The sequence below is a fragment of the Cervus canadensis genome, chromosome 12, assembly GCF_019320065.1.
Source record: "Cervus canadensis isolate Bull #8, Minnesota chromosome 12, ASM1932006v1, whole genome shotgun sequence".
In the NCBI taxonomy this organism is placed as follows: Eukaryota; Metazoa; Chordata; class Mammalia; order Artiodactyla; family Cervidae; genus Cervus; species Cervus canadensis.
Window position 1 is genome coordinate 186,582 of NC_057397.1, and position 15,769 is coordinate 202,350.

Below are 15,769 nucleotides of genomic sequence, written 5' to 3' on the forward strand. Positions count from 1 at the left end.
GTCCTGGTGGCGCACGACCTCCCGGGGCCCTGCTGACTGGGTGCCACTCAGCGCCCGCTGTTGGGCGAGGCTCTCCCCGAAGCCCAAGGAGGGACGGTGGTTCAGCACTGCTGGCGCTGAGCCCAGGCTCGTCCCAGCCTCCCTGGCACCGTGAGGGGCTGGGGCCCCAGGGCGTGGGGACGAGAGCTTGGGTGGCAGGGCGCGTGGACGCAGGACAGAGGGGCACCCACGGTTGCCTCTTCTTGCTCTTCCTCGCCGCCCCCCCCCCCGCAGCTGGAGCAGGCCTTGGACACCCAGCCGGGACAGCTGGGTGGCCCCGGGGGCCTCATCGTAAGCGCCCTCCAGGACCCCTCCCTGTCGCCCTCGAGAAGCAGGGCCGTCCTCTGTGTTCTCGGAGCACTGGTCGATAAGAGGACGCTGTGGGCTGGGGCCGGAGGAAGGGCCGGGTTCCCGTGCTGGCTCGGCACGGGGAGCCCGGGCCAGTCTCGCCATCTCCCGGTTAGTAACCACCTCACAAAGCCACCAGTCCCGGAGGTGAGCTACTACCCACGAACGCCCTTAGTCAGTGAAGCTCCCCCCACACCCTTGACAGATTGTGATTTAGGAAAACTGAGGGGCATGGAGTGGTCTTACCAAAGGCTATGCAGCACTTCCAGGGCAGGCACAGATCCCACCTTCTAGAACCTTCTGGGGAAAGATGGCCCCAGAGATCCCAGGTGGGGCATGTCCCCACCTCAAGGCCCCAGTATCCCAGCCTGTCCTCCCAGGAGCCGCAGGCCCATGGTGGCCCTCACCCTCATCTGCCCGCAGCACTGAGTGCCACCCAACACTGCTTGCTGGCCCAGTGCCTGGAGAGGGGGGTCCTGCCCCAGCAGCTGGAGCTGGTGAGAGCCGGGGCGGGGGCATGGGGGCGCGCTGGGCTCCAACCCCTGTGGACCCAGACCACCACAGCAGCCACACGCAGACTCATTCAGGGGTTAGGCTGGGTTCCTGCCTTGTGCCGGGCCTTTTCCTTGGGCCTGAGAACACAGGCTGGTCAAGTGGAGACTCCAACAGGTGATCACAGACAGTGCCCGGAGCGGGAGACACGCTGGGTCTTGTGTAGCTTATGTTGGCAGCTGTCGGGGCCCAGGGGTGTTCCCGAAAGGGGGCCCCTCCATGCAATTCAGGAATTAATGGATGAAGAGATGGGGTGGGTTTCCAGCCAGAATGCATATGCATTCTGCTTATGCAGAATTCTGCGTATGCAGGGGCTGGAAGCCCTTGGGGTGCAGGAAACCACAGGCCCCAGGCAGCGCAGGGAAGGGCGCGTTTGGGGAGCTCGGTCCTTGGAGCCCCAGTTCTGCAGGGAGCAAGGCCCCAGGCTCAGGTGTGGCGGCGGGGGTGTGTGGGGTGGGGCGTGGGCGCCAGTGATCAGAGGCCCCAAGCTCCCACCCTCAGGGCAAGTCCCGCTGCTTCCAGCCTTGGGAGACCTGTGTGCTCGCCCCGGGTGATTCCTGACTGGTGGCGAGCATCTTAGAGCCGAACTACAACCAGATGGAGGACACAGGCTTCTCGCCGCCCCCAGAAGTCCTCTCCTGGCTGCAGCGTGAGCATGCGGCCCTCACCCGGAGCCTGGTGGAGAGCTGTGGGCTGGAGCTGCGGGGCCCGGGCCACCCAGTCACCCGGGACCCTGAGGCGGTGCCGCAGCTGTCTGCGCTCTACGCGCCCCTCACAGGGCTGCAGCTGCTGGCCGAGCCCAGCCCCGCAGCCCTCCAGGCCGATGCCTGAGGAGGGTGCCCCATGCTCCCCGAGGGGCCCCGCCGCCTCGACTCCAGGGAGCGGCTGGCCCAGAGCCTCCACGCAGGTGGCCCCAGGTGACGGTGGGGCTCCACCCGGCTCAGCTCACACTCGTCTCTCCTTCTCAGGACCGGCCCTCAGACCTCAGTCGCCCATCCAGGTCTGGGGCAGCGGGGGCCCCAGTTAGGCTCAAGTCTTACCTTGGATCAGATTCTTCCAGGAGGGCCTGTAGAGGCTGGTTCCGGAACACCCTCTCCATCGCCGACAGTTGGGTAGCTCTGGGCATATCCTGCCCTCTTTGTGCTGCTTTCTCCTGTAAAATCATCACCCCCCCAAAAACAGGGTGATCAGAATTCCTAGCCTGTAGGATTGTAGTGAGAATTTTAAAATTTGTAAATAAAGTGTTCAGCACAGTGCCTGGGTGTCGGCTCTTCCTGTGGCATGTGGTTGTTAGAATGGTATCGCTGTTGAGGAAGAAGCTGCCCGACCTTCTCCAGGTTCACAGAGGACTTGGCCGGCCTCCCCTTCATCTCAGCACCCTGCGCTCTCCCTCAGCCCGTTTCCCCACCTGTAAAACGAAAGCGGTGGTCAAACTGCTCCGTAGTTACCCAGCGGCACCGTTCAGGGATTTCACTACGGACCAGGGTGCAGGCTCAGGGCTGTGAGTGTTTGTGTGCACAGTGGGCAGTGTGGGTGTGCACAGGTGTGTGTCAGGCCATGCGTGGGGGGCCGAGGAAGAGACTGAGGCCAGGACCAGGTCTCCCCACTCCCAGCGCCGTAGTCTTCCTAGAAGAGCCCACCCAGACGGAAATGAGTAAGCACTCGGAGGCAGGGAGATCACCCAGCAGGAGCACTTGATATGTTCTCTTCTACCAGTGAAACTTGTCTGACAATCAAAACAGTGGTCACTGTAAAAAAAAAAAAAAAAGTTTCAGAAAGGAATGAAGAACATTTTAATCTCCTTAATTCCACTTCTCAGAAATAACCAATATTGACACTCTGATGTTTATCCTTTCAGTAATTTTTCCATCACTCATATAAATTATCTTGCAGAAAGATTCAGTAACTTAGTTTGATACACTTACTTTTAAAAAAGTGTAGTATATTGCATGCCATTAAACAGTCTCTGTAACCTGAGAAGTGAGGTTTCAGGCAAGAGGGTCTTCACAGATCTCACACCAATCTCTGGAAGGCCCTCCTCTGGAACCAATGCACCAATGTCACGCTTTCACCACGTTTGAGCTCCTCAGTTCTGTCTGGAGAGTGTGGACAGGGGCTCCTCCTTGTGGGGAAAACAAGAACACACACGCTTTTCACTCTGCACTGCCGGAATTGTCCAGCCCATCAAATAAATCAAGCCTCCTGCATTGTTGCTCTGTGGGCTCAGAGAGGCCCACGTTTTAATAAGTTAATGAGCCACAAGTAATTTAAAAAGGGATTAATTTTTAACTCATGTGTGTCTTAAAGAACATTAAATGAGTCCATATACATGATCTTCATGAAAATCCTTTCTTTCCCTCGCTAAACTTCATCACACAAACTGGCCAGTCCTCTCTCCCAGCGAAAGTCTTTCCTTTGGCTGGGGAGGGAATGGATGTCCAGTGGCAACAAAAGCCTTCTCTCTTGTGGTCTGGTGAGCACATATTCTTCTGTAACACATGTATCTTTAAGTTAAACTTTCTTGAAAAGCAGCTTTTGCCCCAAATGAAAGGTGGTCATAAATGAACCAACACTGTACTAATTAAATCAAACTGGTTCTATTGTAGAAAGTGAGGATTCTGTCATCAAAGTTGGAGAAAAATAATATGTTGAGCAAGGGCTCTGAGGCCAGCAGATTTCGACTGAAAATTGGCCCTGTCAGTAGCTGTGTGACCTCAGGCAAGCCTCTCCACCTCTCTGAACATGTCTTCTCATGTTTGCGCCCCTTGAATAGCAAGCTCACATATGGTGGGAGGACCACTAGCGACCTCACCCACCGGCCCTCATGGGATGATTCTTATCTGAACTCTCCTTTCAGCAGCTAAGTCCGGGGCTCCAGGAGCTGTTAGCCTGGGGCTGGCCACAGAGCTGGGACAGCTGAGCTGCGCCGCGGCCCTGGGGGTCTGGGCACAGGCGCCTCTGCCGCCATTGACCCCTGGGAAGCTCTCCCCTCTCAGGACCCCAGAAGCCAGTGTTGCCTCAACAGCTACTCCAGGTCTGAGGTGGGATCATGGAGATTAACTTTTACAGATGGGGGAAGTGGGGCCCAGGGAAGTCGTAAAGCAAGAGAGGGGCAGAAAGGGATCAAACCTGCAGAGTGGAGACTCTCCCCTACACAGACTGTCCTGCGGTCCACCCTCCTCAGCCCTACCCCTCCTCCCAGCCCCTCACGGCCAAATGTTCCCTGGAGGACCCCCCCTCCCCCAACCCCGCCACCAGACCAACGGATGCCAGGTGCCCGCAGCAGAAGCCCTGCCTGGAGCAAGGAGCCGGTGCTTCCAGGACCTAGAAACCACCCCTCACTCTGCAGGGCATGCTCCTGGCACCTGGCCCCAGCCCCGTCCTCCCAGGTGCTCAGGCCCCAGGCCAGGATGGCCCTGGACTCTTCTGTCACACACCCACATCCAGTCTGTGGACGGTCCCTGGGGGCTCTGCCTTCAAAACATATCCCGGCTCTGGTCCCTGCTCACTGCGTCCACTCAACGACCCGCCATCATTTCTGCCTCGATGACTGCAGTGGCTCGCCCGGCCTCCCTGCCTCTGTTCCTGCTCACCTCATTCTGTGCCTGGCACAGAGGTTGGAGTGAACCTTATCAAATACATCAGATCCGGTCACTCCTCCGCTCTGAGCCTGCTAATGAGTAGATGGAAAGCCAGTCTTCGGTGGCCTCTCCAGCTCTGCCCTCCCCACTGGCTGCCTCTGCTCCCCATATGCCCTCTTCTTACCCCCAGAAAACTGCTGCTCTCCTCCACAAAAGCCCCACCCGACACCCATCTTCAGTCCTAGGACACTGTCTAGGTGGGCTATGAACAGGTACTACAGTTTCTGAACCCAGAATGTGCTGTGAGCACTGCTGAAATTATCACTAGACCAGAGAGCTGTGTTTAAAACAATTACGCTGCTAGTTTTGGTTTCAAATAGGCAGTTAATCACCTGCCCAGTTAAGAGAAACAGCACTACCTCACAGTAAGTTTCTCCAGTAATCTTGCCTGGAGAATCCCGTGGACAGAAGATCCCGGAAGGTTACAGTCTATGGCGTCCCAAATCGGACACGACTGAGCGACTAAGCATACACACACACAGGAAGTTCTGGCTTCCCAGGTGATGCCAGTGGTAAAGAACCTGCCTGCCAGTGCAGGAGACCTAAGAGACGCGGGTTCAATCCTTACGTCTAGAAGATGCCCTGGAGGAGGAAATGGCGACCCACTCCAGTAATCCTGCCTGGAGAATTCCATGGACAGAGGAGCCTGGCGGGCTGCAGTCCATAGGGTCGCACAGAGTTGGACACGACTGAGTGACTTAGCACCGGCACCCAGCACCACAGTAAGTGGTGAGTGATTACACACTAGTAGCAATCACAGTAAGTGATCACTATTCATCAGTTATAGGATCTCTAAAGATCATTAAAATTGGGCATCTTTGTCCAATAATACCCTCCTAGACTGAGGAAAGTAGTCAGAACTGGTGCTGGGGACAACTCTGGGGTAACTGGAGAACCATACACGTTCACGGACATGACCTCTGAAATAGGCTACAATACAGACATCATGAGGTCACAACGAGATGGGCAGGCGGCACTCCTGGTGCACACAGACGGTACAGCACCAGCCAGCACAGCCCCCAGGGCCGCGGCAGAGGGGCGGGTACTTCAAGTATTCCATTTCATAAACGCGGACACACGAGACTCGTCCCAAGTTACGAGTTTTAAACGCAGCTCCACCACCTCGGGAGTCTGCGTTGTGACTGTTCACACGAATGCCGCAGCATCTGGCAGACAGTGTAGATAAGACATGTACTGCATGACATGGAATCAAGAGTTAGATACTGTCTTCACTCTCATTTTACGGACTGGGAAGACAGAGTTCCAAAGAAGCAATGTGGGTGGGGTTTCCTGAGTTTTAATCTACAGGTCTTTCCACCGCCGTCTTCTAGGATCACCATGTAAAGACTGTGAAATATGTGAAATAAGGGATAATTTTCTAAGAATTTATGGAGTAGCAATCACTGCCATCTCAAATGGAATCAGTATGGCATTTCAACTTCAAAGACCTGGGTTTGAGCACAAATGCCTTAAGTCTAAAATACTTGGAGCAATCTTAAAATAGTCCAGCATGCTTCTTAATCCAAATCTCTAAAGTGGGAAAACTGCCAAGTGAGAAGTTCTACTCATCCAGAGATAGGTTGAGGGCTGCAGAAACAGGATGAAGAACACATCATGAGGGGTGTCGCCGGTGTAAGACAGGAAGCAACTTTATCCTGTGAAGAAGGGAGGCATAGGGGCTGGGCACCGGATGAGTAAAGCGGTACCAACTAGGCTGTTTTAGAGATTGAGGGGGTAAAAGGCTTAGAGCAGTAGGAGATTCACCTGCAGAGCGGAGTCACGCCTCCCTCCAGCACACCGGGCAGACCTGCTTACTAAGCCTGGTCTCTTTCCTGATGAGCCCGTGGCCAGTCCCACAATCCTTCATTCTGAGGATAGACATGAATAAAGATCAGATCTGGAGGACCTTCTTACTATCTGAACGATAAATACTAAACCAAACTAAACCTACTTTCTGGAAGCAGAGATGGCTCCTTATAACTATGCAGCACTGTGCTTCCCACACACGGAAACTGTTGTTCCGTGGTTCCAACAACCTCAACCTCTTTGAGGTTCTCAAAGACACCTGTTGTTGGAACTAGAGATTGGTCAACTTTCTGAGGGCCATATGGCCTGTCACAAGAATTCCATTCTGCTGTTGTAACGCAAAAGCAGCCAAAAGTAACATGTAAACAAATGAATGAGGCTGTGTTCCAGTAACATTTTATTTATGGACACTGGAATTTGAATGTCATGTATTTTACACATGCCACAAAATACAGTTTAGACTTCTGCCAACCTTTTAAAAATGTAGAAACTATTCTTAGTTCTCAGGCTGTACAGAAATAGGTGGCAGGAGGACTGGCTCGCAGAGGAGTTTGCTGAGGCCTGGTCGGAGGTTGAAAGAAACTTCTACTTGTTCTCTGATGTGGAGACCACAAAATACATTAACTGCAAAGGCCACAGCAGTATTACTGCATCTACTTCAGCCGCGACATCATTTTTAATTTATATCCATTCAAGCACTTCCACTTGGCACCTCCTTAGATCCAGGTACTGGGAAAAATCCTTGGGACGCTGAAGGGACATCAGATGAGGCTCTTAAGTTCTCACGGGATGAGGAAAGCAGGCAGGTGAGACGGCAGCACTGTTGGATGAGACACTTGTATGAGGTCTTAGGGCTGCCATGATGAACTAGCCTCAACTGCATGGTTTAAAGCAAGGCGTTTCTTCTCTCCCAGTCCTGGAGGTCAAAATTCTGAAACCAAGGTGTTGGCAGGGTTGGTTTCTTTGGCGAGGCTCTCTGGGAGAAAGCTCCCCCGCTTCCAGTGCTGCCGGCGACTCTGGACCCTCAGTGTGCAGACACACAGCTTCCTCCACCTTCACACGGTTCCTCTTACATTCGGTTTAGGACCCCATGTAATCCAGGATGGTCTTATCTCCGGATCCTTGACTTAATGTCAGCTGCAAATACCCTTTTTTTCCAAATGACGGGGCATCTCCAGGTTCCAGGTGGACTTACCTTCGGGGAAGGGGGCCTATTTAACCTTACATCTTTCTTTATTGGAAGGTGGCTCGTGTTATCCCCAAGGCTTTGTCAAGGAGGCGACACAAGCTGATCCTCCAAAGACGAGAGCTGCCATTCCTCAGACGAACGTGAGGGAGGAAGGGGATGACAGGCTCACGGACCAGTGGGACCCAAGTTACGAAGTGTCATACCGAGTAGAACAATCTGAGCAGCACACAGTTGAGCCTGGCTGGTTGCAGGCTGTGGGTGGCAGAGAGGGAGGCCGAGGCCAGAGAGGTGACAGAGCAAAGATTCTACCACGACAGGCTGTGGGCATGGTCATTTGGTACTAGTGAGCCAGAGACATGGATGGAATTCTCTGGCATTTTCTCCCATAGATAACCCTTAACCCAGCATGGGTGGACTAGACAAACTTTAAGCAGCTTCTCCCCATTAGGACACTTTATGGTTAAGATTTATGATCTTAAACTAATAAGCACACGAAGTTTCCTACCACTAGTGACACTGCGGCCTTCAGTTTCTCCTCAGAAGTCCCTCATATACTCACTCTCCTCCCAGTACTCAGGACTGTTCTTCCCTCCACATACTATTTCAAGTTGCAACCTTTCAGTTCCTGAGAACTGCCCTTTGAGCAAAGGTGTAGTTTCCCTTCTGTTGCTACATCCATGCAAGAGTAAATCAAGGATAAAAGTCAAGTATGACAAGATTACTAGGTCTTATCTTTTCTGGTGGCTCAGTTTCGGTCAAGAATCCGCCTGCAACGCAGGGTTCAATCCCTGGGTCAGGAAGATTCCCTGGAGAAGGAAATAGCTACCCACTCCAGTATATAGCCTGGAGAAACCCATGGACAGAGAAGCCTGGTGGGCTACAGTACAAAGGGTCACAAAGAGTTGGAAAAGGACTTGGTGGCTAAACCACCACCACCACCACTAGTCTTGTTGTACTCAGCAAGATTTTTAAAGCAATTAAAGTAATAAAAAAGACCCAGCTCTCCCCTAAAAGAAGAGGGGAAAATGTACTGTACACATACGTTCCAAAAAATACACACAGGGAAAACTCTAGAGACCCAGAAACAAAATATCAGTAAACCAAACCACACTTAGAAAAATGAAAGCTGATTTTTATTTTATCATCAACAGCCATTCTTTAAACATGAACATGCATACGTAATATTCTACGCACACATCACAGTTTTTTAACGTTAGTTAATAAAGGTTAAACACACAACATACATCCTTACAAAAAAAGTCAAAATGCAAACTTAAAACTTTAAACAAAAGTCTTACTAATTTAAAAAAAGTGTGTGTTGGGTACCATTTGTACAACACAGTTAATTTAAACATTTTTATTTTGGCTGCACATGAAAAAAGCGGCAGTAGAAAATAAAGTCATTGAGGGTTTTTAAATAGCAGAATAGGCAGTTTTGCCATGCAGGAGAAGCAATATTAAATATTAGTTTTCAAAAAAAATCCACATTTAAAAATATTTAGTTCAAGTCACAGAATTTTTCTCAGTAGAGACCCCAATGCGATGCATAATTAGCTGCCTTAGATGGCCTGTTTGAAAGGACAATATCCCTTCAGAGTATAACTTTACTGATTTTGGCACAGAAAAGAAGTCTTAAGATCAAGAACATGATTAAAAAAGAGGGAGAGGAACAGAGGAAAGAAATAAAAAGCAAGAGTAAATGAGATAGTAATTGCAATCACTAAAAACTGTGCATTCTCAGTCACTGCAGAATACTGTCTTCTGTCTACAGCAGGTGCTTGTCCAGAACTGTTATTGCAGCATGGATTTAATCTGCTTGGAGGTAGTCTCATCATTCAAATGTTTTGTTGTGTACCTATGAGGGGAAAAACATCCATTTTAGGGGGTTAAAAAAACAACCACAACCTGCATCAGGTTCTGTAATTACGGTAAGAGCAACAACTAGCCAGGAGATCTTGTCTTACAAAAGAAGGCCTCTTCCGTCCCGCTTTACCCCATTTCAGTCCCTGCTGGTTGATGCGCCTCCTACCTTTAAACAGAACATCCAACGGCGGCTTTACTCATTTAGAACTACCTCCCTCATTGAAAAGGTTTGGTTAGATTCTACAGTAAACAATTATCTATAACTTCCCTCTCAAAGGAAAATAGCTGTCCAGTATCAAAGGCTGGCAAATTATAGCCCATGGATCAAATCCAACCTATCATCTATTTTTGTATGGCCTATGAGCTAAGCATATTTTTACATTTTTAAATGGTTGAGAGAAAAAGTAAAAAAAAAAAATAGTACTTCACGTTAATGTGGAAATTCCATCAAATTCAAATTTCAGTGCTTATAACAGTTTACTGAAACAGAGCCATGCTGATTCACTTAAGTATCGTCTATGGTCACCTTCCTGCTACAAGTGAAAGTGAAGTCGCTCAGTCAATCCGACCGACTCTTTGCGACCCCATGGACTGTAGCCCACCAGGCTCCTCCATCCACGGGACTCTCCAGGCAAGAATACTGGAATGGGTTGCCATTTCCTTCTCCAGGGCAGAGTTGAATAGCTTGACAGATGCCACAGGGCCTATAAAGCCTAAAATATTTGCTTTTTCTCTGGTCCTTTACAAAAACAGTTTACAAACTCCTGTTCTCCTTTGTATTTAAGACAGTTCATCCTCACATTTTTATCAAGAAAAGGCTAACGGCATCTAATACAAGTGAAAATAACGCAACGTATATGTGAAGATGAACGGCATTATTTCACTTTACACATAAACACAAAAGTCCTTTTCCAAGAGTATATGACTTTTCTACTGAAGAAAAGCAACTACCAATACTACTTAAGAATAAACTTAATAAATTAATAAAAAAGGTAATTATCTAGCACTGAACCTGAACTCCCAGCTCTAGTTTTCTTTGTTTCTCTTTCTCTTATGATCAAAGAAACTTGGTTCCTTTTCTCCATCTGTAAAATACAGACATGGCTCATTGCTTTCTCCTTACTGCATAGTGTCAGTTGCAGAGAACTATATCATTACTACAGAAAAGTATTCAAAACAAGCAACTATATATATATATATATATATACACACACACACACACACACGCAACTATATTATTTAAAACTTGACTCTGAAGAAAAGGATGGAGTGAGCATCTGTAATAAATAAGCTATTCACTTAAAAAAGAAAATAATGCAGCAAAAATGTGTTCTATTTTGTAGAGACAGAAATAACAACACTTGCACAGCACTTTGGGATTCCAAAATGCTTTCTTAACAGTATCTTCTTCACTCTGAGTGAAGCATGTTAAGAGCTAGGTTGGTTTAGTTTAAGCAGTGTTCTCAAAGTACCAACATTATCTACAACACACAGGGTGCTTGTTTATAAAATGAGGTGCCTACGCCACATCCCCTCCCCAGACCTAACGGAGAGACTAGACTCTCTGGTAATCTGCATTTCCCTTCCATCCAGATGATTCCGGAGTGCAATGACTAATCTCAGAGTAAACCTGCAGCTTGATAATGCAGTATCAAGTATATGGGATTTTAAGAATAAAACCCTGAATCTGAAGATAGACTCCAACATTTATTAGTTGTACCATCTTTAAGTCTCTCAAGAGCTTCAGGTATCTACTGTAGGATGGAGACACCCCCACTGGCCCATACCACCAGCTACCTCACTAAGCTGTGGTGAAGAGGCAATACAGCCCCAGACATGAAACTGCATGGTAAATGTACGGTGATATAAAACTGTTACTAATTATAACCACTACTACTTCACAACAGGTATGCTGGTTAACCTCACAAAATCTCCCGGGGGGGAAATAACAAGCGGACATAGCATATGTGCTTCACTATGAGTGAGAACAGCTCAGGAGTTATCTCTGCAGTGAAGTTTTATTTTCTGACTTCTACGGTATTATTTAGAAAGGAAACCTACAGCTACGCTCTCGCCTCACCCGGCAGAGAGTGCGTCTTCTCCCCCTTTCTCTCAAACACAGCGTGTGTGGGGGGGACATCAACACCTCTGTACTCACTGCCACTGCCCTCCTCTGTCCCACACCACATTACTTTTACACTGTGAAAAACAGAAGTGAACTCTGTGTTTTAAATTACTGTTGGAAGCACAGTCTCTTCAGGGTAAATAAATGTTACACTAAAACTTCCTAGACCTCTGTTATTTCTTACTTTAGGGAAAAAAGAGTTCCTGTCACTTGCTGGCTTTTGAAGAGCCTAGCCAATCAGAAAGGAAAGGGCTTGGGAGACAGCTCAGGCTGACTGCGACATGGGGAATCCTCGGAAAGGGATCAAGCAGCAAGAATCACAATACCGTAAATATTGATACAATCAGTGAGACGTCTCCAGAGTAAAAAATTCAAAGAACTTAAGGTTTTTGATAGGCTTATGGTTGAAACAGTTTGACATAAGGATTTTTTTTTGGTTGTTATTTTATGTTCCTTAATCATTCTGGTTTTCACTTAGAATACATCTTCTTTTTATTTTAATTGAAGGATAATTGTTTTACTACACTGTGCTGGTTTCTTCCAAACAACGAGAATCAGTTGTTAATTATACATACATATATATATATATATATCTCCCCTCCCTTTTGAGCCTTCTTCAAACCCCCACCCCCAGAATAGACCATCTTTATGTAGACAGTCACTGCTTATAGAATACTTTTCATCATCTTAATAAAATAATTTCACGGTTCCACGCAGCTGAAATGACACAGCCTAGATTCTGCTTAATGATGCACCAGATGTGACTAAGTGTCCAAAAAGAATAAACTATCTATTTTGCTCATGAAACATGTGAAGAAGGTAATACTATATTGGAAATCAGTTTATTCTGTGAATTACAATGCACTACAATGGCCTATGACTTCAAAAAGTCACTGAATAAATATCTGCGTTCACACAGTTTTTGTGTTCAAAACATAAAACAATCGAGTAACAAGCAAATCATCTTTTACATTATGGAAATGATAACTAACAATTAAATCTCTGTAGTCAAAAGACTCTATAATGGGTTGAGATTTTCACTTAAAAATAGTCCAGGATTCGAAGGAGCTTTAGTAACTAAATCAAGTAAGTCTAAACTGAGAAGACAGACATCAACTAATGACTGCTTTATTTTCATTATAAAAAATGCACAAAAGTAATAAAGATCTGTAGTATAAACACAGAAATATAATTATACTATACTAAGGGAAAAGTTCAGCTATAAAAGTTTTTATAATATTATTTTGTAAAAGCTAACTTTTATATAAAGCTCTGACTATATACAAGTATTTTAAGAAGAAACTGGAAGGATATGCATCAAAATGTTTAAAAAAAAAAAAAAACTGGAAGGGTATATACCAAAATGTTAATAGCAGTTTATTTCAAAATAGTGAGGGTTCCATATTTTCTTCTTAAAATTTTCCTGTTTTCTGAGTTTTATACAATTGCTTTTATTAAAACAACAAATAAGCAGTCCTTCCTTTGAGGTGGGCAGAAAAGTGAAAGTCACACTCCACGGCAAAGAAATGAAACTTCTATTTTCAGTGGGACACATACACACATACATTCTTCATTATAAAAAATACTGTGACCAATATTTGAAAGCAAGACTACCAATAAGCAACATGAGATCTTCACATTTCTAACATTTATGTGTTATTCACACACTGAAACATCTTAACATGTTCATCCTATCCATGTGTACCTGTGCGTGTACTCACCTGAGAGCATTGAGAAGACCTTCTACACTGTTCGGAGGTTGGTCCTTAAGAACCTTGATACAGCCTTTCATCTAAGTAGAAAACAAAACAGAAAACATGAAACACTGATTTTTCATCTAACATTCATTCTCAAAACAGTTAATAGTGTTAATATTTCTCAAAACAGTCATTCTCAAAACAATTAATAACAGTTAAACCAGCTCCATAACTATGGCACTCATGAGAAATTATACACTAGAAATGTCAAAACAATTATTCTTAGAATAGGGGGGAAAAATCTACCCAAGTGTTATTTTCAATTTGTCAATCAGGCAAAACTTTCTGGAAACCAAATCAGACGAACAGAAGTGCCAAACACACTAACGAGAAAACGAAGGGTTTACTAATACAGGACTTTCTGGAAAAGCTGCTGAGAAGCCTTTTAAAGGACAGAACGGACACACTGGTAAGAAAAAGAAGCACCTTCCAGGTAGATGAACCCAATAAAAAAAGTAAGGAAGCTCATCACATGCAGAGGGCTAAGGTGAATCACACAGGGCAGTTCACAGAAGGCCTCAAAAGCCAGGAGGACTCATGGGGAACTGATGGGGATGGCAGCAGAGACTTGTCACAGGCTTCACAGAAAGGGAACAACTTGATGAAAATGATCCGCAAGGAAGATGAGCCTGATTACTGTGAGAAAGCAGAGCATGGCAGAAACACTACAGGCTTTGGAAGCCATGGAGACGAGGGTTCAAAATCCAGGTACCATTCACTAGCAGTTACATTAAGAAATCTCCCTAAACTTTATTTCTCTATTAATACAGGGGAAATAACACCTACATCCTAAGAGTATTTTCAAAGTTAAATGAGAGAACAAATGTTAAAATTCCTAGGACACAGTAATGGTTCAAAAAATGTTGATTTATTTCTCTTTACATAGGATAGATGAAGATAAGAAGACTGACTAATCATCAGTCCTCTATACACGAAATGCCAAGAGTCTGTCAAAGGGTAACTGGAAGACAATTCTCAGTAAATACTGGTTAAAATTCTCATGAACCAGATATGAGAGTGAGGCGAGAAATTACAAAGTAGAAAAACTCAGGCTACAACCACAAATTATGATGACTGGGAGGAGAAGGGACAGTATATAGTCTTCAGCTTTCTTCACTGGGGCACCTCTACTGGCTTTTAATACATACTTGAAAGTAAAGCTTTTGTTTAAAAATGGCCTTCGGTCAAAGGAATGAAAGGATACAATAAAAAGATTTTTTTATGTTTCATTATTTATTCACACATACTGCCAAGTATGTGGAGGTGCCACTTGATGAATGAGGCTTCCCCACAAGGAGATACTCTAAAACTGCCGTTACCTTCCCTCATTCTACTCCACCTGTATCTGGGTTATAAGAAATAACATGAGAGGAGAGAAAACCAAAACCTACCATTATCACAAACTATAAAACTAAATTCTGAGACAGAGTGTAGCTGGCCAGCTCCTTAAATAAAAGTCTATGGTTTCCACTTATGTTTGAAATTACTGGGAATTACATAAAAAACAAATATAACTTACATCAATTTTTGAAGTTTTGGCAAATGCTCCCACTGGATGCACGTGGTCATAGAGTATTATGACGCCCACCATTACCCTCAAGCAGAATGACACTGTCTCTTCATTTGTAAATCTGCTTCTGTATTCCCTGGAGGGTAGGAAACATAAAAGTGGATGAGGCCCATCACAGACTCAAGAGCTGGCTGATGCTCAAAAGTTCTATCCTGCTGATATATAAAAGGGATGCTGAGACTATACCCTCACCTTCTCTGCAACGAGATTCCCAGAGAAATGAGGGGGTGGAACAGTTATCACTTCCACATTCTGGTCTCTATATGCATGTTGGTATATCTCGCCCCTTCTGCTCAGCGGAGATCAGACAATTTTAGAGAGATTAAAAGTAGCCCCAAAGTAAAAGTTTGGGAGGGGTGCTTTGAAAGGCTGTCATCATCAATGTGATGAGAAAAGCCACTAGCTTAATAGAGAAAGTATTGGCATTTATAGATGCTAACTTGATCTAAACATATTACTGTATTACAGGATTTTAATATTCTAAAATTCAATCATAGTCTTCTCTCAAATGGGAAAAAGGAAACAGCACTTTTAGTCTACAAGGAAGGCAATGGCATAGCAGAAAGAGTCCAGACCACAATGGAGACACCCAAGCAGGTGTGTGAGGTCAGTCACCGTGCACAAGACCCTTCACTCCCTAGGACCCTGCTCCCCTAGATGAGAATGACGACGTTATGATGATAAGCAGTTGCTCTCTTACTTCAAAAGGTTTCCCAATAAGATGAGCATACAATATTGTTTTGGGAAAAAAAAGCTCCACAAAACTAAAGTTATATAATAAAATCATACTATTCAGGAATATAGGAAAAATTCCTTCTGCCTGCTGACAGGAAAATCCAGACAGAAAACATTGTGGTATATGTTACAAATGGTTTGACA

General features: G+C 45.9%; 1 protein-coding gene across 8 annotated transcripts in view; it reads right to left on the bottom strand.

Moving 5' to 3' along the window:
* Positions 1–8,686: 8,686 nt before the first annotated feature.
* CYRIB (CYFIP related Rac1 interactor B) overlaps positions 8,687–15,769 on the bottom strand; it is a 148,394-nt gene continuing 141,311 nt past the window's right edge. For all 8 annotated transcript variants that reach the window (XM_043484495.1, XM_043484498.1, XM_043484500.1 and 5 more), the window contains 3 exons: positions 14,840–14,966; positions 13,285–13,355; positions 8,687–9,430 (listed from right to left, as the gene is read on the bottom strand). In XM_043484495.1, coding sequence (XP_043340430.1) covers positions 9,367–9,430; positions 13,285–13,355; positions 14,840–14,966 — 262 coding nt within the window. In that variant the 3' untranslated portion in view covers positions 8,687–9,366. The remainder of the gene's footprint in view (positions 9,431–13,284; positions 13,356–14,839; positions 14,967–15,769) is intronic.